Genomic DNA, 26,636 nt, shown 5'->3' with positions numbered 1-26,636 from the left:
TGTGTTTCTATATATTCTGATTCATTGTCCTTATTATAGAAACTTCTTCGTAACTGTAGTCATCTGCACCAGTGTCTGCCGGTGACCCAACGGACAACAAAACTGAGCCTTGTATCGCTTTCAGCACTATACTCCATGATTAAATTATGCGCTGTTTATATTACAGTCATGACAACGTAACAAGAAATGGAAATATTTAGTCAAAACAACGCATTTGACATACTTGTACTGAAGTTATTTTTTTTTTTTAAATTCTAACAGATTATTATTGCAAATAAAGGGGAAAATCCTAATCTAAACGCTAACACGTTTAAATGAGTATACATACTTACATCCAACACACTGACAACTTGCTCGTAATGATTAATTTATAAAAAATGTATATTTTAGTCCTTTCCATAGCCTACATCATATTAATTGCCTATTCATCTAATGAAAATATACATCTATACCTTTTTTTCAATTCATGCATGCAGGGCCGTAAATTACATGGAGGCGCAGGAGGCAGCTGCCTCCTCCAACTTTTGAGCCAAAAAAAATTAAAATTTAAAGTTCATTAGAATTTATGTTGTTTCCAATAACTAAGAACATGATACCTCCCTTAAAAAACATTCCAAATCTTTCTTTTAGAATGAGTTAGTCAAGTAACATCTTAGAAGGCCCTAGAATCAAGGATTTTGCACGAAACGTGTTCAGTGTGCACAAAATGTGCTCAGCGTCTGGGGGCCTGGGCGGCCCTCAGACCCCCTCCTAATTTCCTGCCTCCTCCAAATTGAAGGTTAATTTACGGCCCTGGCATGTGAGACACTCAAATGTGAACAAACCTTTATTCTTTTAGATTATATAATACATGTACGTGAAAAAGATAGAGAGAGAAATAACACACAAATCCCGTGCGCTTTAGCCATTTTTTCACACATATATACTTAGGCTGAATGCGGACATGTACGTGAAAAGGATAGAGAGAAAAAAACCCACAAATCCAGTGCGCATTGTACCACCTTCACAATCACGGATTTTTCTTACGAGTCCTTACGGATCTCCGACTCGTAGTCAATCACAAGCATTCGTAAATCACTCGTCGGTATCCATGTCTAAATCGTAACAATCCGTGTACTTTTATGGATTTGTGGAATACGTAAGGGTCCGTAAGAAAATCGGTGAAGGTGAAGCCATTGTTCACACACGCGTACGTATACCTAGACTGAAGGCGGACACGCTTACATAGGGAAAATAAATGTACATTGTATTTAGGTTGTAAAACAGTAGTTCTAATTCATAAAACAAAAACAAAAACCCAATCACAAATTTATTTACTTTTTCCACGTAAATATAGTTATGTATCGTTATATAATTTATTTGCGCAATACACACGCACGCTAATGTCAAACGACGTCAAAGTGCATTTGTATCGCGTTTAACTTGTAAAATGCATTACTTTCATGAAGAAATAGGTCTATGACACTTGCCCGTACCTAAATATGATCATAAGAAAAAAAAAAAGAAGCAAATATTTCAACCTTTCTGAATATGATATACGTTTTTAAATCTTGTGTTTTTCAGAAAAGATATAACACAATTTTTGTCATTTCGGCTTAATTTTCCTACTTTCCGGTAACGATGTGCGATTTTAAATGCGTGTTTTCAACTAGTTCCCAACATCTCACAGAAAAACTTTGAGTAGAAAAATTGTTTAGTTTTTACTCTACTTTTAGAAAATATGATTTGTTTCATTATATTCCAATTAATAACAAAATGCCCCCAATTTAATCCCGTCGTCACATAAAAGGCGTCAAAAGGCGTCACTGGGCGTTAAAGGGTTAAGCCGACAATGTCAGGCTTTAAATCAGCCAAAATTAAAGTCTACATTGAAAACGGTGAGAATAAGTCAATAAAGTCAAACCCGAATATGTTGAAATTCAGGAAGCAACCTTTAAGATGTCGGACTTACGGCGGGTGTGACGGGTCGGTAGGGGATGCTTACTCCTCCTAGGCACCTGATCCTTCCTCTGGTGTTTCCAGGGATCCGTGTTTGCCCAACTATCTTTTTGTGTTGCTTATATGTGCTATGAGATTGATCACTTTCGTTATCTTCACCTTTCATGAATACTTACTTCATTGATATTTTTGTATAATTCAATTAGTATTCTATTCATGATACTTCTCCTAAGGAAACCTAATAGAATTAATACTGGCAAAATCCCGAAGTAAATACACTGTAAATGTATAAAAGTGTAATTACCAGTACCAACGCTGAAAAAGATCCAATAAATTATGTAAGTATTGTCCAGCTCAATAGACCACAACTGGTTAAGTCCATCATTGGCCAAAGATAAGGTATCCATGTCGGCATCGCAACCAAGCCTGGCGTCGACAGAACAGTAGGTTGATGACTACTGAACTTGTTTATACACAAATGATGACGAAGTCACTAGATATTTATTTTTAAGAATTGAATTTTATTTTGATGATAAGAAGTATGATGCAGCTAACATGGGATGTATTTACCCAGGATTATGTAAATTAGCACCGTAAAATTTTAGTTTATAAAGATTAATGGTACCTCGGTCTTTGTGATGACTGCTCGCAATACGTCAGTTTCGAGATATGTCCGATATATTTCCCTTTGGATAACTCCCGTACATGGTAAGGAGCGAAACAACTTGTTTACATACAAACGGTACGGAAGTGGGACAAATATCCATCACTGCATTACATACGCAGTTTTTTCACCCGAATTCGATTGATACACAAAGTAAGTACATGTATGTGATAAGTATTCAGGAAGTAATTGAATACATGGGATTCTTATTATATAACGTTATTTCGTTGATCGTAAATATCATATCTAGGATATTACTTGCAAATATGACATTGTTTTTATGTTTCCAGTTTAGGATAACATTTCTTTAGATAGTATTTTGTATTTCCAATATTTACATATTTAAAGAGAGACCGCTTTATTACATTATATCGACTTGGATAACATGACAGATGTCAATGAAGGAACTAATCGCATTGAATCAGCTAAATCATAGATCCGAAAACCTGCAGATCCTTATTCGAAATTTTGGTAAACATCGGTGCACTAGGTTTGGAGTAGTGTATCAAATATATTCAAACGTGTACGGCACACAAAGTTAATGCCATGATTCAGAGCAGCCTCATCAATAAAACACTTTTGTGTTTGAATTCCAACTTTCTGAATTCTAAATATCTTTTAGCGTCGTTTCTAGTTGATGAACTTCTTTCCACTTTTCTTAGCTCTAGGAATCCCCGGTTCAGTCTTGCTTGCACGTTACAATCATGTTCACATACAATTGATTGACCCAATCAATGCAACAGAAATAGATAGATGGAATTCGCACACTTTGTTTCTTTCCATTATGAAATTTTCCATGCTGATTCCCTAATCTGTTGCAATATTGACAAATGATATTTTTTTAGAGTGTTATAAATGACAACACAATATGACGTGTGTTACAAATTCAGTGTTGAGATAGAATAGAAGCACATGCCATTTGCCAACCATTTGGCAACCATATATCAGCACGTAGTAGTCAAACACATCCAGTCTGGCAGTCTAAGGACCGATGTCCACTTCCTTGTCCGGCGAGTACTGGAGACATTTTATCTGAAACACATATACCTCGATTGTTTACGAAAGGAAAATACTACATATTTGTTGATGTGTTGAGTTTGGTAAAACAAAGGGGGGGGGGGTCTTGCTACGCATTTTATGCAGCATACTAGTAACCTGAATTTTACCCCGTCGTAAAATGATTTAGATTTAGCCAGTTACACGCTGGTAAAATGATTTTGCTTCACAATCTCTAACTTATGTGTAAGGAGAAGAACTTGTAGGTTGTAAGAACTTGCTTCTGATCCTTTTTCATATATTATATGAAATAAAATATATTCAAATCAATTAAATCAATGTGTATCTCTCAGCTAATTTTCTTTCTGGGTATTCAAGTCATGTCTTCCAGACAGATACTTATATACCAAAGCATACGTTATCCCACATCAAGATATACGTGTATGGCTCAGTTACCCTGTCTCCTTTGTACAGATTGGTCAACATGGCGAACCATGTGAAGCCACACTACCAGACGACCGCACGGACCACACGAACCTCTTGGGGTAAAAAGGGTCATTTTGTATTCATAGTTTTATTAAGAACCTTTTGATTAATTTTAAGGAAATTATTATGAATTTGTGATGTTTAGAGAGAATTAAAATTGTGTCCAGTCAAAGCCCTCCTCCAGAGGAGAACATTTTCAAATCGTGTGCTTCTACGATTAGAGTTTGACTTTGGAATATGCGATTTGTTTAAAATAAACAATCTTCCTTGTGCGGCTATATACTCTAGTACTGTTAAAACTCTGAAAATCGATTTATTAGAATTTTAAACTCACTTCATTGTTATAATAACTTCCTCTTTGTCTAGGAGCAACAATATTCAAAGCGTGGGAAAATGCATTTAGGGAAGTATTGGAAATGATTCATAATACTTGCGAACAACATAAGCACAAACTAATAATTATCGACAAAGCCATCGTTCTTATTGACCTCAGCTGTCATTGATTTCAAATGATTTTAGTCATATTCCAAAATAAAACTGAATAGACAAATACGAAAGTATGTAATTTATTTTAACTACCAGTGTAAAATTGTGTTCACATGAATAAATTCCTTTGCATTGGTTCCTTCTTCTGCTGAACGCCCTCAGTGCAATATAGAAGAATTACAGTAGTCCACCAAACAGATGCTATAAGTGAAACAAACAATCGAAATACGAGCCACAATTATTTCTCATTGACATATATCTCCCTCTTTGTCGTACTGAATTTGATTCCAAATATTTGGTTAATGGATTTAGTATTATAAACAGGTGATATTCTAATGTTAGCTGTTTTACATGTTTTCTTGTTAGTTAAATATTGGTTTGCATGGCCTCACTTTTATAAAGCTACCATAGTGATTACTGCTAAAGGAGTACATGTTTCATGACAAAAATCAACACTAATATTGAATGTTTTCTTCAATATTCAGTTCTTCATTACTGCTGGTAGTTCTAGGAATAATTTAGCAACTTATACTTTGTGAAGTTAAATTACCGCACTTGATATTTTCATCATAAACATACCTAGTCTCCATGAGAAGAAAAATATCTTGCTACAGGCTTCAACTCGATATTCAGATATATTGAGGAAGTTTATCTATTTTAAGACAGCTATTATTTTCATCCATATGCCGATTCAATATATTCCAGTTAACTCGAAATAAAAGTCACTACAACGTCTCAAACATCTGTTTTATACACTGTACTTAGGTATTTTATTGTACATAGATGTTAACGGAAAACTCTCAATTCAACTTTATGACAAACGGGATGACTTCAGCTTCTCCATCGTCAACCGCCCATGTTTATGTAGCAATGTTTCATTACCACCTGCATATGGTGTTTACGTCTCTCAACTGATTCGATACGCAAGAGCTTGTTCTGCGTATGACCAGCATTTACAGGCAGACTACCGCAAAACAACTTGATGTTACAAGGATTTCAACTGTCTCCTTTAAAGTCAGTATTTTCCAAATTCTATGGTCATTCTAACGATCTACTTTGCTAATGCTGTCTGGCGTGTTTCATACCAATTCTTAGGCTGTTCTTTATAAACTAATTTTGACTGCGTATTACTCCGATTACTTGCTCAAAGTATAAAGCCCACAGCGGGTGTGACCGGTCGAAAGGAGATGTTTACTCCTCCTAGGCATCTGATTTTACATATGGTATGTTCAAGGGCCCGTTCGAGCCTAACACTTCATTTTGTATTCCTTGTAGGGGTCGTTGTTTGTTATTTTCATCTCTTCATACGTTGTGTGTGTGTCTTATCTGATTTGATAAACGAAAGCATGTTTTATGTATAATCAAATTTTAAAACAATGAACGCCATTGACAAATAAAGAAATTATATCAACTTCAGAGTGTTTGTGCTGAGAATCATAGTTTTTACAAAAATAATGTTTAATATCAAATTGAATGTTTATTTTTCATTCGCTGTCTTTGATGTCACAAACGCTGGTCTTTAATTCATCGTGAGAAATGGTCGGGTGAAAGATTGAAAAGTTGTACGGTTTGATGTCGTTGATTTGGAAAAAGTCTCGAAATCATAAATTTACTAAAACTTATTTGGAATATTTTATTGCAAGCATAACCTGTTAATATGCAAGGTGAAGATAACGAACAGTGATCAATCTCATAACTCCTACAAGTAATACAAAATAGATAGTTGGGCAAACACGGCCCCTGGACACACCAGAGGTGGGATCAGGTGCCTAGCAGGAGTAAACATTCCCTGTTGACCGGTCACACCCGCCGTGAGCCCCATATCCTGATAAGGTAAACGCAGTTATCTGCAGTCAAAATCAGTGTGCCAAGAACGGCTTAACAATCGATATGAAACACGTCAGACAGCGTTTGACCCAATGCGAGGTTGTATTGACGAACTAGATCGTTATAACGACCATAGAATTTGCGAAATGCTGACTTTAATCGAGACTGTTGAAATCCCTGTATCATCAACTTGTTTGTCAGTAGCTTACCTCGATTTAAAAACTGACTATACCCAGAACAAGCTCTTGCTTATCGAATCAGTTGAGATATATAAACACCATATGCAATGGAATATTGCTACACAAATATGGCAAGTTGACGATGGAGAAGCTGAAATCATTCCGTTTGTCATACAGTTGATTTGTCAGTTTGCCGTTAATGTCTACTTTCAATAAAATATCTAAGTATGAAGCAGAAGTGGACGACTCTGTTGAATGTTTTGTGACGTGGTAAATACATTCGTTCTTTGTATCTTCAGTTTGAAGACAGACTAGTTTGTTTATTCGACCATAATGATTATAGGGTACATGACAGGAGTAACCAGTCACTCCTTTTAGGTACTAGAACCCACCTCTGGTTATTTCATAGGTCCGTGTCTACCCTACTTTAAATCTTATATTGTTTAAAGGATTGATTCTTTATTGGAGTAACGAGACTGATCACTTTTTGTAATCTTCACCTTTTCATGAGATCGATCACTCTTCGTTATCATTTTTTCATTAGAGTTTAGATATTACCTACCTCATTCACAGGAGATTTGCTTGCCAGTTTTGTAGTCCAATTGACGTATTCAGGCAGGCTGAGATCCTATAGCAATGTATAAAATAGTTGATTACTTTTCAGTTTTTACATTCCGTCGAATTGCAAGTCTAAAGTATGGTAATGATCCCCAAAACATTCCTAATATATTATTTGCAGAGAGCAGTGCACAATTTCTAACTACATCAAGTTTCTACATCAAATAAAAATTAAAAAAAAAGATTGGAAAGTATAGCAAAGTAAAGTAAATATATTGTTGTCACTCTTTCCATCTATATTGGATAAAAGCAATTATATACATTAGAGCATAGAAAAGCATGAACTCATTAGTTTAAGGATTCCTTATTGTAAGATCTAATAGTAGTTCATCAAACAAATATGCACTCTTTTTATGGCAAAGTACATCTTTCTTGTGAGAAATGGTTAAATACCTGTTGTTGTTTGTTTCTACGGACCACCAGGCGTTGTTTAATGCCAGGAACAATATACGAAAAGTAACGCGATCCCTAACGTATTCAAAACATTACGCATAAAAGGAGTATACTCAATTTCCAAGCGTAAGTAAATAATGTTTTATAAGGACATAAAGTACAATAAAACTACCGAAAGCATTCGAATTTAAGACGTGTCACAAAACTTTTCCATTATTGCAACTTCCAAAAGCATGATGCGTTTTGAGAAGGTGTTCAAATATGTAAAACGAGATTATATTCAATGGACTAAAGATATAGTAATTCATCGATAAGCCTAAAATTAGAAGGAAAAAAAACAACAAATTAATCACCTAAGAATCAATTAAATGAATATATACTCAGACATAAGTATCGTTACAGCAGTTCCAGCTACAGTTTGAGAAATGATTTGATTGGGATTCTTGTAGAATACAAATCTTACTACAATCAAGGCAGTCTTTCTTCTCCATAATGTTCCTTGTGCAGTTTTCCTCCAAGTCATGACAAGTGTCTCCGGAGCAGATCTCGTTACATTTATACCGACATGTGTCAAACAGCTGATGCATGGTACAGAACAGACAAACTTGAACCTCAGGATTACATGTGATGCAAGAACGATTACAACTTGTGGGTGTTCTTTCCGAGAATATTTCTGAAAAGAATTTACGTGTTTAAATTACAATGTTTCACCATACATTCAAGTGATAACTACCTAAAATTTCTTAATCATGGAGTAGTTTTCGAAAATGCAACATTTTGTGTTTGCAGTGTTATAGTATGGAAACGAATTTTTTAGCTTCCTTCCTTATGAAAAATGAAGATAACGAACATCTCATAGCTCCTATAATCAATACAAACAAGAGGTACTGTGAGAAATGCTCACTAAAAATACCCCCGCTTACCCCAATCTCCCAAGGGGTGTTGTTAATAGGTATAAATTACCTCTATCCTGAGTGTAAAAATATGTTATGCCTTTTTAGAAGAAAATGGAAGATTCAGTCCGAACACACATGCATGGTATAAACCTGTAATTTTTACCTTGAAATCAAAGGTCAAAGTCATAAAGAGGTCATGAATGTACATGACACATAGTCTCATGGTGATACACCCATGTCTTATGGTATGACTATGTCAAAACCCAATAATCAATTTTGACCTTGAGGTCAAAGTTCAAGGTCAAAATAGAGGCCATGAAGGTACCCGACACATCGTCTCATGGTGATACACTCATGTGTCAAATATGGTATGCCTATGTCAAAGAACAAAGAAGTTATGGCCCAGACACGAATCCATTGTAAAAAAAAACCACTTTAATTTGGACCTTGAGGTCAAGGATCAAAGCCATATAGAGGTCATGAAGGTACTTGACACTTCGTCTCATGGTGATCTACTTGTGTGCCAAGTATGGTATGCTTATGTCAAAGAACAAAGAAGTTATGGCCCGGATACAAATCTGCACAGACAGACGGCCAGACGGACGGATAGACAGACAGAGTGATTCCTATATATCCCCTGAACTTCCCTCGGAGGTATGATTAGAGAGTTGGACAGAGACGGACCCCTGAACACACATTAGGTGGGATTAGGTGCCTAAGAGAGTTCTCAGAGGTCGGAGAATTGTAATACCGCATAAAATATTCAAACTGTTGGAGAAAAGGTCATCAGTCTTACAAAGACGCATCGTCACAACCAGATAAAGAAATTCATCGAGTTTTACCGTGTATTTTCTCATGACAAACGTTTGGTTGTTTTGTTAAATTCAGTGGTATACCTCTTTTTTCACATCATGAGAGAATGGGGTGATTTTCTGTTTCCTGTAGAATATTTCACTTAGGTTTTACCACTGAGGTCTGAATCATTCATTAGTAAGTGGCTTTGGTTACGTTGGTGACTACCGTGACAGGTGAAAACACCACGAGAACAGACAGTACTATGATTGACTGACTCTGGTTCTCTCTGTTGAACACGACGTCGGAAGATAATTGTTACTTTCACGGATGTTCATATTACTCATACAACATATCAATTTCCCTAAATGCCGTATACCTACAATACTGCATGTTCGATTGTATTACGTACAAAAAAGAATCTTACCATGGCTCAGCCAAAACCTCGCTGTACTCTAAACAGTGTAATGGCAGGTTGATTATAAGGTATTAGAGATTACCTCTTACATGCATGACGTCTATTTCCTTTGTGATAGGTGTGTCCCCGTTAGTGAAGGTGTTGTCTGTAACGATCTCGGTTTTCCAATCGAAAGATTTAATGTTGCTTATCAATTGTTTTAAACTTAGTCATTTGATTGGTGTATGCATTCTATATTATTATATCTATTATATGGTCTATACTACAGAGGTATGGATTCTTTGAAAGCCTGGAGTAAAAAATCTTATACGTCATGGAGGTTTACAATCTTCAATTTCAAAATCATTGATAAAATGCATGTTCAAGTAAGCTAAAAGTGTAACTTTAAGCATGGAAACTTTCATTATTTATTAACACCAATCGTATCTACCTTCCAAAACAAGAATGCCATGTATTTAACTAAGCATATCAGCAATTGATGAATACGAACAATTATTAGCTTCAATAATTCTATAAAGAATATAACGTTAAGAGGATGACCCAAGAAGGAAAAGCCATCTCCTGTCGATCGACCATACCCGCTGTGAGCCCTATATCGTGGTCAGGTAAACGGAGTAATCCGTAGTATATCAGTAGCCTGTCTCGAGTTAAAAATTGGTCACACGCAGAACATGTTCGGATGTATCTAATCAGTTGAGACTTAAACACCAACTGCAGGATATAATGGAATATTGCTGCATAAATATGGGAAGTTGACGACGGATCATGAAGACCAAATCGCTATTTTACCCAAACCTACTCGTGGATACCTGTTTCTGAAAATGAACGTGATATGCGGTTTGAAAAGAGACACCATTCGAAGTCGAAGGTAAACTGATAACATAAGAATTTATATATTACGAGCACGATCCCTATCATCTTTTCAGACGTCGAGAAGAGACAGTTTTTGGACAAAACTGACAAATGCAACCATGAAACGGTCTTTTAAGGTGAATGCATTGTTTATATAGATCATGTACATGGTTAAATGACGTCCCTTCCATTTCGCATTTAAAACAGTTTGATCACTAACACGAAACAGAACCCTAAACTATTTACGCTTTCATCTAATAGTTATATCGTTTTCACTTGTGCTGTGATAATTTGATAATACCCCTGGAATGACGTGACCATGGTTCAACACCACAAACTTCTCATCACAAAAGCGAGCGTTCTTTAACGTCCCTTTTGTTAATATTTCACTCATATGGATACGTCACCATTGTCGGTGAAGGACTGCAAAATTTAGGTCTATGTTCGGTGATTACGGCTTTTGAGTAGGGAGGGATCTTCATCGTGCCATATCTACTGTGTCTCATCAGAGGGACCTCCGCATTTAGTCGCATTTTACGAAAAACAAGGGATAGTGAGGACCTAATCCAACCTTTATCAACACTGGAATTCTACCCTACCTCTTGATAGAGTTAATGCAAACATATTCCTCACATTGTATATGTAGAAGAAATGCATATCTAACCATTGACAAAGTTATGTGTAACTCCCCCAGATAAAGACTGAATATCATACGTACTCGTCGTTATCAGCAATTCACAATTCATTCCATGGTAACCTTCATTACAGGTATCACACGTCCCGTTTGCCTGGTCACATTTAGAGTTCAAACAGTTTGATGGGCAGCTGTACTGGCAAAGGTCACCATAGAACGCGCCATGACATCCTTCACATACACCTGTCCTCTGGTCACACATCGAGTTCAAACAGTTTGCCGGACATGTGTGCTGACAGAAATCCCCGTAGAACGGCCCATGGCATTGGTAACATACAGCAGTTATAGGACTACAGGATATACACCCCACTTTGCATTTAGCGCAGTCTGGTCCGTAGTGGTTTTCAGGACAAACTAAAAGGATATTTTCATCACAGTAAGACAAACAATAATTTGACAAGCTTTATGTTTTAGATCTTCTTCTTCATACATTTTCGTAAAATAGTTGTAAATAGAATAATAGAATTTTATCTCTAATAATCAACACGGTTTTTCAGAGATCATTTTGCTACCATTATTTGCTATAAACTAGCGAAATATATTTTATTGTTGTGCCAAGATATGTTTTGTATAATTTCAATTGATGTCAAATTGAAAGGTCTCTTGAATTTCCCATCAATTATTTAGATCGATGAATATGATAGAGGAGAACATCAAAGATATATCGCTAAAGAAGTTTTGACGGATGTAATTATCCAATTATATTTACTTATGGGGTACACCTCAAAAATCCTCATTGATGTACCATCTCTTCTTTTTATTACAATTGTATCCCCTGTCATTTCTCTGTAGCATTCCAAAGCTTTGTTGTTTCTCTTTAAGTAATTTGGTCCGGTAAAACTGAAATTCCGACATAATGTGGATGGATTGGTTGTTTGGCCACCATCTTTGACGTATACTTCATAATTCCCTGATATAAGAGATCACTCTTCAAATCAATACGATATCATACATTGAAGAGTGTAGTTCAGGTATTACTGATGACATTATAATCAACAACGTTAGGCTAATAAAAAATAATAAATTTTTACAAACTATAGCTCGGAACTTTATGACCACAATGACGAAATTATTCCTTTAATAGGCATAGTGGAAATAGTTCCTGACATAAAAATGATCAGGCTATATACACATCTTTAGATTACAGGGGATGCTTACCCCTCCTAGGCACCGGATCCCACCTCTAGTATATCCAGGGGTGGGTTTTTGCCCAACTCTCTGTTTTGTATTGCTTTTATAAGTTATGAAATTGATCACTGTTCGTTATCTTCGCCCTTCATTTGGTACATTGCTTTACCATGACAAATTTATAATTACAGATCGAGTCTTTTTGCTGAGTTATGGCTCTCAAACTTAAAAAAATAACGCACATATTCGGTTTTCCGCACTTTTTTCTTCATGCTTGGATATTTTCATGATATTTAGGATTTCCAACAGTCTCGCTTAAAATCAGCATTTCGCAAATTATATGGTCGTTATAGCGATCTACTTTGCCATTACAACCTATCATTGACTGAAATGCTGTCTGACGTGTTTCATGCCGATTGTTAGGCCGTTCTTGGAACACTGATTTCGACTACGGATAACTCCATTCATCCTATCAAGATATAGGGCTCACGGCGGATGTGACCGGTCGACAGGGGATGTTTACTCCTCCTAGGCACCTGATCCCACATTTGGTGTGTACAGGTGTCCGTGTTTGCCCAACCATCTTTTTTATATTGTTAATAGGAGTTATGAAATTGATCACTGTTCGTTATTTTCACCTTTCATCATACACATTATCAAGCTATTGGCTTTACTGCGGATCTATCAAAAGTGCTCACTCTTCCTATGTACCTGATCCCACCTCTGATATATCCAGAGGTTCATGTTTGCCCTACGTTAATTTTGATTTATTTCTGGTATTTATGAGGTTGATCAGAGTTCTTTATCTTCACTCTACAGTGAGCTTACCTATTTTCACATTTTGCACTATGCAAGGTGAAGATAACGAACAGTGATCAATCTCATAACTCCTACAAGCAATACAAAATAGATAGTTGTGCAAACACAGACCCCTTGACACACCAGAGGTGGGATCAGGTGCCTAGGAGGAGTAAGCATCCCTTGTTGACCGGACTATATTATATTCTGGAAATGTTGATCCTTTTAATTAAACAAACACACCTTGTGAAATCAAGAAGTTGATATTTAATCGAATTGATATATTTCACATTCAATTGATGGAAAGGTGAATATAACGAACAGTGGTCATTTTCATAAATCCAACAAAGAATACAAAATCAAGAGTTGGGCATACACAAACCCCTGTACATTACAAAAGGTGGGATCAGGCTCCTAGAAGTAAACATCCCCTGTAGACCGATAACACCTGCCTTGAGCCCTCTTGTTGAGGTAAACTAAGTAATCCGTAGTAAACAAAAAAAATAGTGTGTACGAAACGGCCTTACATTTGGTATGAACCACGTCAGAAAGCATTTGACTCAATGACAGGTTTGATTGGCAAACTATATCGTTATAATGACCATAGAAGTTTCAAAATGCTGACTTTAAACAAGACTGTTGACACCCCTGTGTCATGAACTTGTTTGTCAGTATCCTGATATGGAAAGTTATTTAACGATGATAATGAATGATAGGTCATTGATAGTTACACTGATAATATTATCCCTAGATATAGCGAGTGGTGATCAATCTCAAGTATGATCGGAAAAGGATATTATGGTAAACATCGATCCCGTAAACACCAGATGTGTGATCAGGTGCCTAGGTGTTGACCGGTCACATGCGCCGTGAATATTATCGGTATTGATCTTGTTAAATTATAATGACTTATCAAAAATATACCTCCTCTGACTGATACGAGTATCCATTTCATCAGATAGTTTTTATCCAGTTTCAGGAACCAAGATGCCTGGTCATCTTCGTTTGAATTGTAATATGTGACTATGTCGCCATCTAAGGCTTTGGAAATTGGTTCCAAAAAATCCGTATGATTTAGTATCATTGTTTTACTCAAACGAGAAAATCCTAAATGAAGATGGGGAGATAATGAAGATAAAGAAATAGACGAATAAAATTTACGCTTTCTGTCATTGAATTTATGAAGCATTCGTTATTATTTAGACAACATATATCAATCAAAACGTTCGTTAATAATATGATAAAATCATGATTTATGTAGAGTTAGTAAGTAGAAAAAATGAATGATACACACAGAGGATGGTATCTCTATATAAATTAGGATTCTATCCCTCCATATTTACCGAAAGGTTTAACCTCAAATAGTTTCAATGGTCCATTTCCTATTTGACGAATAGTAATTATATTCCCCTTCCCAGTGATAACATTAGGATATTCACATGTCATCAAATGTTGAAATGATGTTCGTTTACTTCCTTCAGGTATACACATATACTTCGAAGGCTGTAGACCATCACTATTTACAACATACATTTGATATTCCGCTTTTGAAAATAGAAAACAAAAACTATACAATCTTAGAACGATATATTGATTGAATAATACTAGCGAAATCGAGAAGAAAGTATGGAATCTTTATTACCAGTACCAACGATGACAAAGAAATATTTAATGATGTTAGTGTTTTCCAGTTCAACAGACCACGACTGGTTAACCCCATCATTGGTCAGAGAGAAGGTGTTAATGTCTTCATCGCATCCAAAATTGGCATTGAAAGATCCGTTGGTAGACGACTGCTGAGCTTCTTTACACACAAATGATGGCGAAGACCCTAAATATGTATGAAAGAACTGAAAATGTGCTTGAGAATTGTAAAGTATGATGCAAATAGCAGGGAATATATACCAAAGACCATGGGAATTAACACTGTAAAATTTCGGTTTTAGAGATGAGAGATGTCCCCAGTCTTCACGATGAATGATCGCAATATGTCTATCAAAATGATATGTCGAGAAATGCAATCGTTAAAAAAAGAAAGAAAGCCGTTTCCAACCAAGCTTTCTGGAAAACCTTGAAATATAAAGGTACAGTTCGCTTTACACATTACCCTAAACCAAAGAGCATTTGCATTGGATGAATAAGTGTCAGTTGTCATTTATGTTAAATGTACAAGGTCTAGGAAGTGGAAAACGAATTAATTTCCTGTTAAAATGTATGCATTTCTGTTTATTTTTTATTTTATTTATTTTTTATATATATATGCATTTCTGTTTATGACCCAATCCTTCGTTTGGTTTTCTTACGACTTTCACAAACGAAATCATGAAATAATTTGTTTCCATTCGTTTTCTCACATTTTTTTTTATATCTACCGTATTCATACTAGGCTCTTTCTTTTTGGAAAGTTATCGGAGATGAATTGATTAAACTGATTTAAAGATGATTACTTACCTAGTAATCCATTGAAGAAAGTTACATAGAAATATGTAATCCATAAATAGTAGAGCTGAAAAGTCAACATGATTTTCGTGATACTCACACACAACCATAAAATGAAATGAAATATTGAACGACATCGGCATTTCCTCAGGAAAGAAAACCTTTGGTACGAGCGATTATGAAGGAATATTTCCCCTTGTTTTCTAATGACACTTTGATAATGCTAATCAACCCTCCGTCCGCCTCAGAATTTCATTACTGATATAAATTCAAAGTACTTTAATTTTCCTGTTCTAATCCATGATGAAAAGCTGAAGATAAGGAATAGTGATAAACCCATAATTCATAAATCGAATATAAAACTAAGAGTAGGGCAAACGCGGATCCTAGATATACCATAGGTGTATGAAACATACAATTGTGCATTAGGCATTGGTAAATCAAAATAGAAAATTCAAAGATATGTAAATTGACAGTAGGTATATAATATACTTCTGAATTTGTTGAATGAAAACTCAAATGCATGTCTATCTGATATGAGATTGGTCACTTTTCCATACACAAATATGATGTATACGTGTCGTAAAGAAATTTAAATTCAGGTGGCTAGGAGGAATCACCATCCCCTGTCAATCGCTTACACCCGCCGTAAACCCCATATCTTGATCAGATAAATGGAGTTATCCATAGTTAAAACCGATAAAGTATCTCGTATAATCTTGGTTTAATTCTATATTTGATCATTGAACATATACTCCGAGTTTCTTTTCAAAAGACGAAATTATTCAATTCAAATATATTTTATATCCCAGACAAGGGGATGAATGTATAACCGATACCATGTCTACATGTATACTGGATTCAAAAACTTCACAAAACCTCGCAGGATCCAGTGACTGTTCTACCGAGCCCATATATTTACTTTTTATCAGTAATAAGACGTTATATATGTTTCCATCAACAGAGTCCACGGTGGTCAAATACTTCTAATTCATAATGTAAAAACATTTGTACTTTGAAGATAATTGGATAATTATGAAATGTTTAATGATATGAGGAGTGTTCATACAGATAACGTAAACCAAGGTAATTATGAGGTGGATATTCAATGTCAAAGTCTACCAAAATGGAAAGGGGGAAATTAAGTAAACAATGACACGTGAAGATCATGAACAGCGATCAAACAAATTCTATAGATAACACAAATTATTGTCACAATACTTTTAAAGGGACTGATTCACGATTTTTTTCAAAATTTTGTATTTCACTTTTAATGATCAAAATTTATTGTCTAATGTGTTTAAAAGATATCACATAAAAATTAAGGTTATACATTATCACAGAAACTCATTTTATAGAAGTTTATTATTTGTTTTGTAAACAAAGAATGCAGTATGTTATTGTTTACGAAATTTTCAAAAGAAATGAATATCGATCTAAGTTTATTATATATTTCACATTTCAAGCATTTTTTGGGTAAAATATGTCTCTCAAAGTTAAAATTTGTGACTATGCAAAAAGATGCTTTATATTATGTACAAAATTAACATTTCACTTGTTTGTTTGTTAACATGAAAAGACTCGAGTCTTTGTTTACATAACACATATTCAAGGTTAGGATATTGCTTTTATTTTTGCGTTCAGAAGGTCAAAATTTTGGTTGTCAACATTAAATCATTTATATTTTTAATGTTTAACACCAAAAATGAAAAAAATATTTTTTTCAAAAATCGTGTACCAGTCCCTTTCAATGGTTTCAATCTTACAAATCGTAAGCAATGTGTCAGTTGGAGAGATGTGTTATCTAGAAAAAAAAGTATATCCTTAGGAGTTCCTCGGGGGTCCATTTTAGGACCATTATTTTTTATTTTGTACATTAATGATTATCCAAAATGTCTTAAATACTCTTCAGTTACAATGTGTGCAAACGACACTTCACAGGACGTGAGTGATAAATCTGTTGATGTAATTGAATCAAAATTGCAAGAGGACTTTAAGTTGGGTGCAGAATGGATCCTTAAATATAAACTCAGTATAAATCTTCAAAAATCACAAAGTATGCTTATTGGCACGTCTCAAATGTTACGGAAATATCGAATGTTAAATATAGATTTTAATGGTGTTCAAATTGAATTTGTGAAGCAGGCTAAATTATTACGTGTTTATATAGATAATACTTTATCATGGGATGCAAACGTGGAGTTATTTGAAAGAAAATTGTACGAAAACTTGCTGTACTTAAGAGAGTGATTTATTTTATGCCACCAAATGCACTTATCAAGGGTTTTAATAGTATTGTTTTTCTACGTTTTACTTACTGTTGTACTGTCAGGTGTAACGTACATGTACAAACGTACAACTATATTTAGAAAAAATGTAAAGCTGCAAAAGAGGGCAGCAAGAATACTTTTAAATATTCGAAATATCAGGACCTCTACTGGCTTTTTATTTTCTTGTTTGAACTGGATGCCAATTAAGGATTATGTTATGTTTAGAAAGGTTGTCTTTCTGTTCAAAGTTTTAAATAATCAAATGCCAAATTACCTATACGTGTTTAGATATACAAGAGATGTGAGTTGCCGACAAACCAAGTCAAATGATTATGTTTAATTTATTATATTTACAAAGAGCTAAAACTGAAAATTTTAAACGTTCATACAGCAACTCTTCTGCATTCCTTTGGAACAAACTGTCTCAAAATGTTCGAAACTCTGGTTCGATTGGCATTTTTAAAGATGTGTATTTGACGGAATATTTTCATAAAAGGAGCACTGAAATATCGCGCTTTCCTCTTTTTGTTCAGGTGTGCCAAATATAGTTGTGATATGGCACTGTGTGTGTGTGTTTTTTGCTATTTTTTCTTCTTTTCTTTTATGTCATGTATTCATATTAAGGTAATGATTTTATTACTAATTAGATGTGTCTTATGCTATACCTCCCTTTTCCCTTTTATATCGTATTCATGTGTAGATACTAATTTTAGATGTTAATTTTATGCTTATGTATATGTTTTAATGCAGGACCACAATGGAAACTAGCTATATGTTAATTTGTGTTATCCTGGATAAATAAAGGCTATTATTATCATTTAATACCTTTTAAAGTGATGGCTTAACAACGATGCTGATTGGATGAAAAATTCGTTTGATTTCTGTGTCCAAAAAAATCGACCGGAGTTCATCTGCACTAAGCACGCTGTACTAGTTTTGTCTAGAATGCATTAACGGCCGTTCTAATTTTAGCGCTATTTATATTTGCCGAAATGCGCATCTGGTGCATCAAAATTGGTACCGTATAAGCACAGGGGAACAAGAGATGACACGAAAATAGGATACCGGTTGAAAACAAATCTCAAAATCATCTTAGTTCCAGGAAACAGATTGAATCTTCTTATACAAAGGGTGTTAAACATCTCATAACACAAGTCCAACGTTGTTCGATCCTTTCATATTTAATTTAATGAGTTTTATAAACGAAAATAATTCAAGCTGTCTGCATTGTCGTCGATCACGCACAGAAAAAGATAACTCCTGCAATGAAAGTTACGTAGTCCAATACTTTTATGTTGGATTTAATGAGTTTTATAGACTGGAGTGTTGTACACTGCATTTAAAATCAGGCTGAAATAAAATATTACCTTACAAAGAAAAAAACATCCCGTTTTAAATACCGTTATTTGCGTTAAAAAAATTCAAGGTTTTTCGTTCTAAATATAAACACTCCCGACAGTTTCCGAAAGCTGGAAGTTAGTTTCATTGCAGGGGTTATCTTTTTCTGTGCGTGATCGACGACAACGCAGCCAGCTTGAATTATTTTCGTTTATTAAACTCATTAAATTAAATATGAAAGGATCGGACTACGTTGGACTTGTATTACGAGATGTTTAACACCCTTTGGATAAGAAGATTCGATCTGTTTCTTGGAACTAAGATGATTTTGAGATTTGTTTACAACCGGTATCCTATTTTCGTGTCATCCCTTGTTAGATATTTATATATAGATTGAGAACAAAATGGATAAGAAACCCCTGTGGTATAAGCTTTATATTATGACCCCTGGGTCGATGCCTCTGCTGGTGGATTGTTAGTCCCCGAGGGTCTCTACAGCCCAGTAGCTAAGTACTTCGTTACTAGCTTGAAAATACGGATGGATATTTAATCGCTGTGATAAAATTTAGAAATTCATTTCAATATTAAGGATGATCTCCCTCATGCATAGCTCTTATCCTTTGACGAATTTGACTCTAGTTTTTTGGCACTCCTTTTCCCCCTAAAATAGCTCTTAGGACCTACAGTTTACTACTATTTCGGTTTTCAAAAATTTCGGTTGAGCATCACTGAAGAGACATTATTTGTCGAAATGCGCATCTGGTGCATCAAAATTGGTACTGTATAAGTTTTATATTATGACCCCTGGGTCGAGACCTCTGCTGGTGGACTGTTAGTCCCCGAGGGTCTCTACAGCCCAGTAGCTAAGTACTTCGTTACTGGCTTGAAAATACGGACGTATATTTAATCGCTGTGATAAAATTTAGAAATTCATTTCAAAATTAAGGATTATCTCCCTCATGCATAGCTCTTATCCTTTGACGAATTTGACTCCACTCTTTGGCACTCTGTTTTCCCTAAAATAGCTCTTAAAACCTACAAGTTTACTGCTATTTCGGATTTTAAAAACTTCGGTTGAGCATCACTGAAGAGACATTATTTGTCGAAATGTGCATCTGGTGCATCAAAATGGGTACCGTATAAGTTTTATATAGAACGGGAATTTTCACACATCCATTGTTAATAAAATGTATTCGTTTGATGCTACGAAACACAAATATGTTAATAAAATACAAATTAATTAAAGAAACAACACACATAGGCCTAATGAATAGTCAACTTGATGACGTAGGTCACTGACTGGTAGAAGTAGATTATGGTAGGCTAGGTATTCTCTGCCTTACGAGTTCGATAACATAACGGAGCAAGCAGCGACTTTTGATCTGGTAAATATTAATGAAATTGAACTGCACTATAAAGGGCTCAGTCAACAAGGGCAATTTAGATAAAGAGATTTTGAGCTTTTTACTTGATATTGAAATGGAGCCGAGCTGAGTTGAATTCCACCGTACCTACGATACAACCAGTGTTCAACGTCTTGAATGCAATGCAGCATACATCCAGTCACCACTTCTTCTCTTTCTTTATATCTATTTCAGCTTTTAACCATTGCACCTTTTAACTTGGCGTATAATCCATTTAATTAATTCTACATCACCCCAACGCACAGCCAGTTTTGTTGTTGTTTTAATTGTTACGTGTAGGTATTCCTACGTGCCATTACGTTAATTCAAGCTTTTTGATGAGAGAAGCTATTGGTTTTTCTATTTTAAAGATATGATTAAATGATAAGAAATAAAACTTATAATTCTTTATTGGATGCATATATCAAACGAAACAATGGACGAAAAACTTTTTCATCAATGCGCTACGCAAGTTTCATTTCTTAAATTATTACCTTTTGCTATAGACACATTTGATATCCCAGTCTATGGGTTGGATGGATATAAGTTACGTACCTATGCTAGATTGTTAAACTTCACAAGAACCGATACCATTACAAGGATATATTTCTGGATTCATTAAATGTTCAACCAAACACCTATTTCTGCTCCTCACGAAAATGTTAACAGCTATGATGGAAAAACGTCAAACGTACTATTCCAAACATATGCCAGAAGTGGTGTTAAAGACCCAAATAAAATACCGTACGGTTTCTTCACGGATCACTGAATGTGGGCGGAGCTCATCTATGGTCAATGTTATTTACCTGGAATTTACCTGGCCAAGAGATCAGAGTGCTGTGTATACTTTTGATATACACAGGAATGGTTTCAGGGCCGTCTGCAGTGTTTCTGTGGTCATAGTGTTTGTATAATGGTTGTATATCTATGGCTAGGTGACACACAGTCTACGCTACCCCTCTTTCTCTCTTTTACTCTCAGTCATTGGCCCAATGAATGATTTCTTTTATGAATATAGAACTATCATCAATTGATAATATAAATTATTTCAATAAGTTACAAATTTTAGAAATTTATCGGCAAATTATTGATTGATTTCTGATTGTGTAGTTTTTAATACATGTATCTAGAGGGGGAACTTACAGTTATATTAAAATTGCGTTGTTCAGGGGTCTTTTTGAAAACAATTGAATTACGAGAAAATAGTAGTTGTGGACAGGTCAATGCTATCAAAACTCTAGAATACAGGGCGTCATCAAGATCTAAAGAATGCCAGTAAGTACTGGTCGTTATTGTTATCAAAACACCTCTCTGGGGTCCCTCCAGACCACAGTCTCTAGAGATGTCACTCCACCTGAGATATATTGTTAAATATTTGATTGACACACGGCTAACAATTTGGGGGTGTTAACTTAAAGTTGGGTCTTTAATCATATTACGATTCTAAAACATTATAAAGAATTTGAGCAAATTTGATTGATTGATTGAATGAATATTGTTTAACGTTCCTCTCGAGAATCTTTCACTTGTATGGAGACCTCACTACTGCCGGTGAAGGGCTGCAAAATTTAGACCTATGTTCGGTCCCTATGGCCATTGAGCAGGGAGGGATCTTTATTGTGCCACACCTATTGTGACACGGGACATCGATTTTTACGGTCTCATCCGAAGAACCACCCCATTTAGTCGCCTCGTACGGCAAGCAAGGGGTACTGAGGATCTATTCTAACCCGGATCCCCACGGAAATATCAAAATCAACAACATCAAAACGTATGAATTTTTAACACTTTTTTTCCTCGTGATAAAGTAAAAACTAGTCTTTTTGACATCATAGACAGTTGCTTCCTCAGCTAAGTGGGAAAAAGGAAATGTCCATATCTAGTGATCAGAAATCCAAAAACTACTTTCTTAAACACTACTCTGATTTACGCACAAGTACTCTGAAGTTGAAACAAAAAATATGCTGCGCAGTTCATTTAAGGCTATCCGAGAAAAATCACAGTGCTGTTATAAATGTACCTCTCTGCACTTCGCACCATATGATGTCACAATGAAAAAGTACGTCACAGCGTACATGTTCTGATAGTTGTATAGCGGGGAAAGTGTCATAAAATGTTGTCGTTATTTACTACTCTTATCAAGTGATAAGCTGTATACGTGAAAATTTATCTTGTCAAATGAATATATATTTATAATACATATTATTCCTTTATGATATCAAATTATTCTCCATTTTTAATATATAGTATGCACGAAGGTGGTATTCATATTATATTGTGACCTTGAAATCGCCCCTAATCTGAATGACTGATGCGTTTAAAAATTCCCTCCTGTACATAAATTATCTCATACTACAGAAACTGCGGCAAAGTTCAGGTTCATCTGCTATAAAATTTGAATTTTTCTGCTATATAATCTAGATATATTTATGCGTTTGAAAAGTGCGGGGAGCAATTTCCGTCTTGTATATTAACGGTATGATATATATAAGAATGTGGACAACCCCCGGTAATTCGCTGATGACTGTTGATATGTTGTTAAATTACAACATGGTTAGTTCGAGTATGCATTTCCTCCCAACACTTTTGATGTTAAGGATTTTTATTTTTTTCTGAGTATATCAATAAAAACTAGTACTTATTGTAACGGGGACCGTTACACATGTTCCCCAAACATTCCCCCATTTAGGAAGTGGTGCCATTTATTTCAGTACAAGTGGTTTTGACCTCTGCAATCTGTGTAGCATGTGAATATATAACTATCTTATAACGTTCAGTCCATTTCATGCTAATACAAATCAGTTATAAAGATCTGATAATTGTGTGCACGTGCACGTACGTGCATGCACGTGCTGATAAGTAATTTGATCATCTCGATACATTACAAGTCTTACCATATGAGTACAAAAGAAGTTTCACAACAGTTCAATGAAAAAGGAGAAATTAACAACTAAAAACTACAAAGACCGAAACTAATGCACGTGCATACACGTGCGCGTGAGTACGACACAGCAATTTTGTTGATGCTATTCAATAGACATTTGAACAATATACTTACTATATGAATTTGGTATCGATTGTTTCACTCATCAGAAAGTTATTGGGATTTCAAAATCGTCCAATCAGAATTAAGCACACGTGCATGTGCGTGCAGGGAAGTGATTTTGACACTATTAATAAACTGAAAGGCCGAAAACATACCTGCAAACTAAATTTCAAACCTATTCATTCCAATCTAAAAATGTTGTAGACCAAGACTTGAATTTAGACGTCAAAAATTACAATGCATGGAAAATTTGTTAACACCATTTCATAGGCATTCATATCATAGATCCTCAGGGTAAATTTGAATTCATTTCAGTTTTTAATTCAATAGTAATGACCATTTTAGTACCCGAAAAATGAAAGAAAAGCTATGCACGTGCATACACGCGCACATGAGTATGACTGAGCATCAATGTTGATGTCAATCAATAGGCAGTTGATAGATATACTTACAGTATAAATTTCATATTGTTTCCATTATTTGCAAGAAAGTTATAGCGTTTTGAAAATCGTCCAATCAGAATTCAGCACACGTGCATGCACGTGCCAAATAGTAATTATGAGTAGACAGATTTCTTAAGAATATCAAGATACATATATAACCCAATTTTGAAATGATTTTGACAAAAAACAAAAAAGTTATGGTCATTGAAAGAATTGAAACTTCAAAAAGACAATGCACGTGCGTGCGCATGCATGTTTGCAAATTTTATCACATTGATCTGTAGGTACTTAGCATGTCTACCTATGCTGTAAATATCATTAGACTTTCTTTATTAATATGGAAGTTATATACGGTTTTGTATTATCCAATCAAACTGAAGCACACGTGCATGCACGTGCAAAATTGAAATTTTGACAATGCCAAACAGTTAAGGGTCTCAAGTTATACCTACGATAAAAACATCAATCGATTTCATTCAAAAATAAAAAGTTAGACTGATTCCAAAGTTTGTCAACAAAAAATTCAATGCACGTGCATGCACATGCATGCATTTTCAGACAAAATCACATTCGTTCCGCACATCTACATATGCTATACTATCATCCTAAAAAGGTTTCATCTTGATTCCTTTAGTAGTTTCTGAGAACACTCGTGGATAAAAAAGTCCCAAGAAGAAAGAAAGAAGAAGAAGAAGAAGAAACAGAGTAAAACCAGTATGTTCCCAAACTTTGTTTGGGGAACATAATTATGCTGGTTACCCGCACGAACCTGAACTTTTGTTCACAAGTAGGGCCTCTTCTTCTTTTCCAAAAATAAAGTGTTACGTGATATTTAAGTGACGTCAAGGGAAATTACCATGAGGGAAATTTACGGTAGCTCAGTCACAGTCAATATATGGGTAGTATCGTTTCGGTGTTTAACCGTAACAAGTGTAATGATACCTGTGAATTTGAGGTGCAATTTCACTCCATAATTATTGTGCATTTGACTATGGAAGCCCTTAACCTAGTTGCGAGGCGTTCTCCATTGACAACATCTTCGTAGTCATTGGTGATGAGGTCTTCCTAGAGTCAGTTGGAATTCCCCATGCCACGAATTTTGCTTCTTTTGTTTCCTGGTCAGTTTTTATACTCCTATGAAGCAGAATTCATTGAAAAAGTTGAACGTGAAAAAAAAAAAAATTTCTTGCTTGTGCCTCCAATTCGACATTTAGATATATCGACTACGTATTATCCATTAAAAATGATCATTTTCATTGAAACGTTGATCAGATATCCCAGTGACCTCAAAATAAAAGACACCACAGAGTCGTTCACTTCTGTTTTATACTTAGATATCTTATTGATATTAACAACAAACCAACCACACAACTTTATGACAAACTTCAGGTTCACCAATGTCAACTTCCATATTTATGTAGCAATATTTTCCATTATCACCTGCATATTGTGTTTATATCTCTCAACTGGTTCGATAAGCCAGAACTTGTTTTGTGTATGGCCATATTTTAAATTGAGGTAGACTACTGACAAACAAGTGAATGGCACAGGGGTTCAACAGTCTCCTTTAAAGTCAGGATTTAGAACATCCTATGGTTGTTATAACGATCTAGTTTGCCATTTCAGCCCAGCATTGGCTAAAATGCTGTCTGACGTGTTTCATACCAATAGTTAGGCCGTTCTTGGCACACAGATTTTGACTAAGGATAACTACGTTTACCTGATAAAGATATAGGGTTCATGGCGGATGTGGTCGATTGACAGTGGATGCTTACTCCTCCTAGCACTTGTTCCCACCTCTTGTGTGTCCAGAGGACCGTGTTTGCCCAATTTTTTATTTTATATTGCTTGTAGGATTTATGAGATTAATTACTATTCGTCATCCTCACATTTCATCTATCGAGAATATAATTTTCATTCATATATCGATTCGATACTATGACACTACAGAGTCCCCACTTCTACATCGCTCTGATATAGTTGATTGAAATAGATATCAACGGCAAACTAACAACTCAACTTGATGACAAACGGAATGATTTCAGCTTCATCTTTAACTTGCCATATTTGTATAGCAATGTTTCATTATTACAGCATATGGTGTTTATACCATGCAACTGATTCGATACGCAAGAGCTCGTTCTCCGTATGATAACTTTTCAAATCGGACAGGCTACTGACAAACAAGTTGATGTTAATGGGATTTTAACAGTCTCGTTTAAAGTCAGCATTTCACAAATTCTATGGTCGTTACAATGATCTACTTTGCCAATGCAACCTATCATTGGGTCAGATGTTGTCTGACGTGTTTCATACCGATAGTTAGGCCATTCTTGGCACACTGATCTTCACTACGGATTAATCCGTTTACGTGATCAAGATGTAAGGCTCATGGTGGGTGTTACCAGTGGACACGTGATACTTACTCTTCGTAACGACCTGATCCGACCTCTGGTTTAACAATAGGTCCGTGCTTCCCAACTATCTATTTTGTATTTCTTATAGGAGTTATGAGTTTGAATATCGTTCGCT

General features: G+C 35.3%; 1 protein-coding gene and 1 long non-coding RNA gene across 3 annotated transcripts; both read right to left on the bottom strand.

The window, feature by feature from the left end:
- Positions 1-2,443: 2,443 nt before the first annotated feature.
- LOC130048087 (multiple epidermal growth factor-like domains protein 11) lies at positions 2,444-14,316 on the bottom strand. Of its 2 annotated transcripts, XM_056144245.1 has the most exons (7): positions 14,090-14,316; positions 11,949-12,149; positions 11,264-11,593; positions 8,051-8,260; positions 7,139-7,204; positions 4,664-4,771; positions 2,444-3,634 (listed from the first exon to the last, which is right to left on the bottom strand). In XM_056144245.1, exons 1-5 carry the CDS (start codon positions 14,247-14,249, stop codon positions 7,188-7,190), a joined length of 918 nt encoding a protein of 305 aa, XP_056000220.1. In that variant the 5' UTR covers positions 14,250-14,316; the 3' UTR covers positions 2,444-3,634; positions 4,664-4,771; positions 7,139-7,187. The 2 variants fall into 2 exon arrangements, with proteins under 2 accessions (XP_056000220.1, XP_056000219.1); XM_056144244.1 differs by having other exon boundaries at positions 7,139-8,260.
- Positions 14,317-14,786: 470 nt separating this feature from the next.
- LOC130048089 (uncharacterized) lies at positions 14,787-15,817 on the bottom strand. The gene is made up of 2 exons (XR_008796918.1): positions 15,617-15,817; positions 14,787-14,996 (listed from the first exon to the last, which is right to left on the bottom strand). It is a non-coding gene; the product is annotated as an uncharacterized LOC130048089 (long non-coding RNA).
- Positions 15,818-26,636: the final 10,819 nt, after the last annotated feature.

Source organism: Ostrea edulis, chromosome 7, assembly GCF_947568905.1.
Source record: "Ostrea edulis chromosome 7, xbOstEdul1.1, whole genome shotgun sequence".
NCBI classification, from domain to species: domain Eukaryota; kingdom Metazoa; phylum Mollusca; class Bivalvia; order Ostreida; family Ostreidae; genus Ostrea; species Ostrea edulis.
The sequence above is the reverse complement of the archived record's forward strand: the minus strand, read 5'-3'. Positions and strand labels throughout refer to the sequence as shown.

What these genes read in the sequence shown, in the direction of transcription:
- LOC130048087 (XM_056144244.1), bottom strand. Translation starts at nt 14,249, where the DNA reads ATGATACTAAATCATACGGATTTTTTGGAACCAATTTCCAAAGCCTTA. An exon ending in ACTCGTATCAGTCAGAGGAG is followed by an intron (nt 12,150 to 14,089) that starts GTATATTTTTGA and finishes CTCTTATATCAG; the next exon opens with GGAATTATGAAGTATACGTC. An exon ending in TTTTGAGGTGTACCCCATAA is followed by an intron (nt 11,594 to 11,948) that starts GTAAATATAATT and finishes ATATCCTTTTAG; the next exon opens with TTTGTCCTGAAAACCACTAC.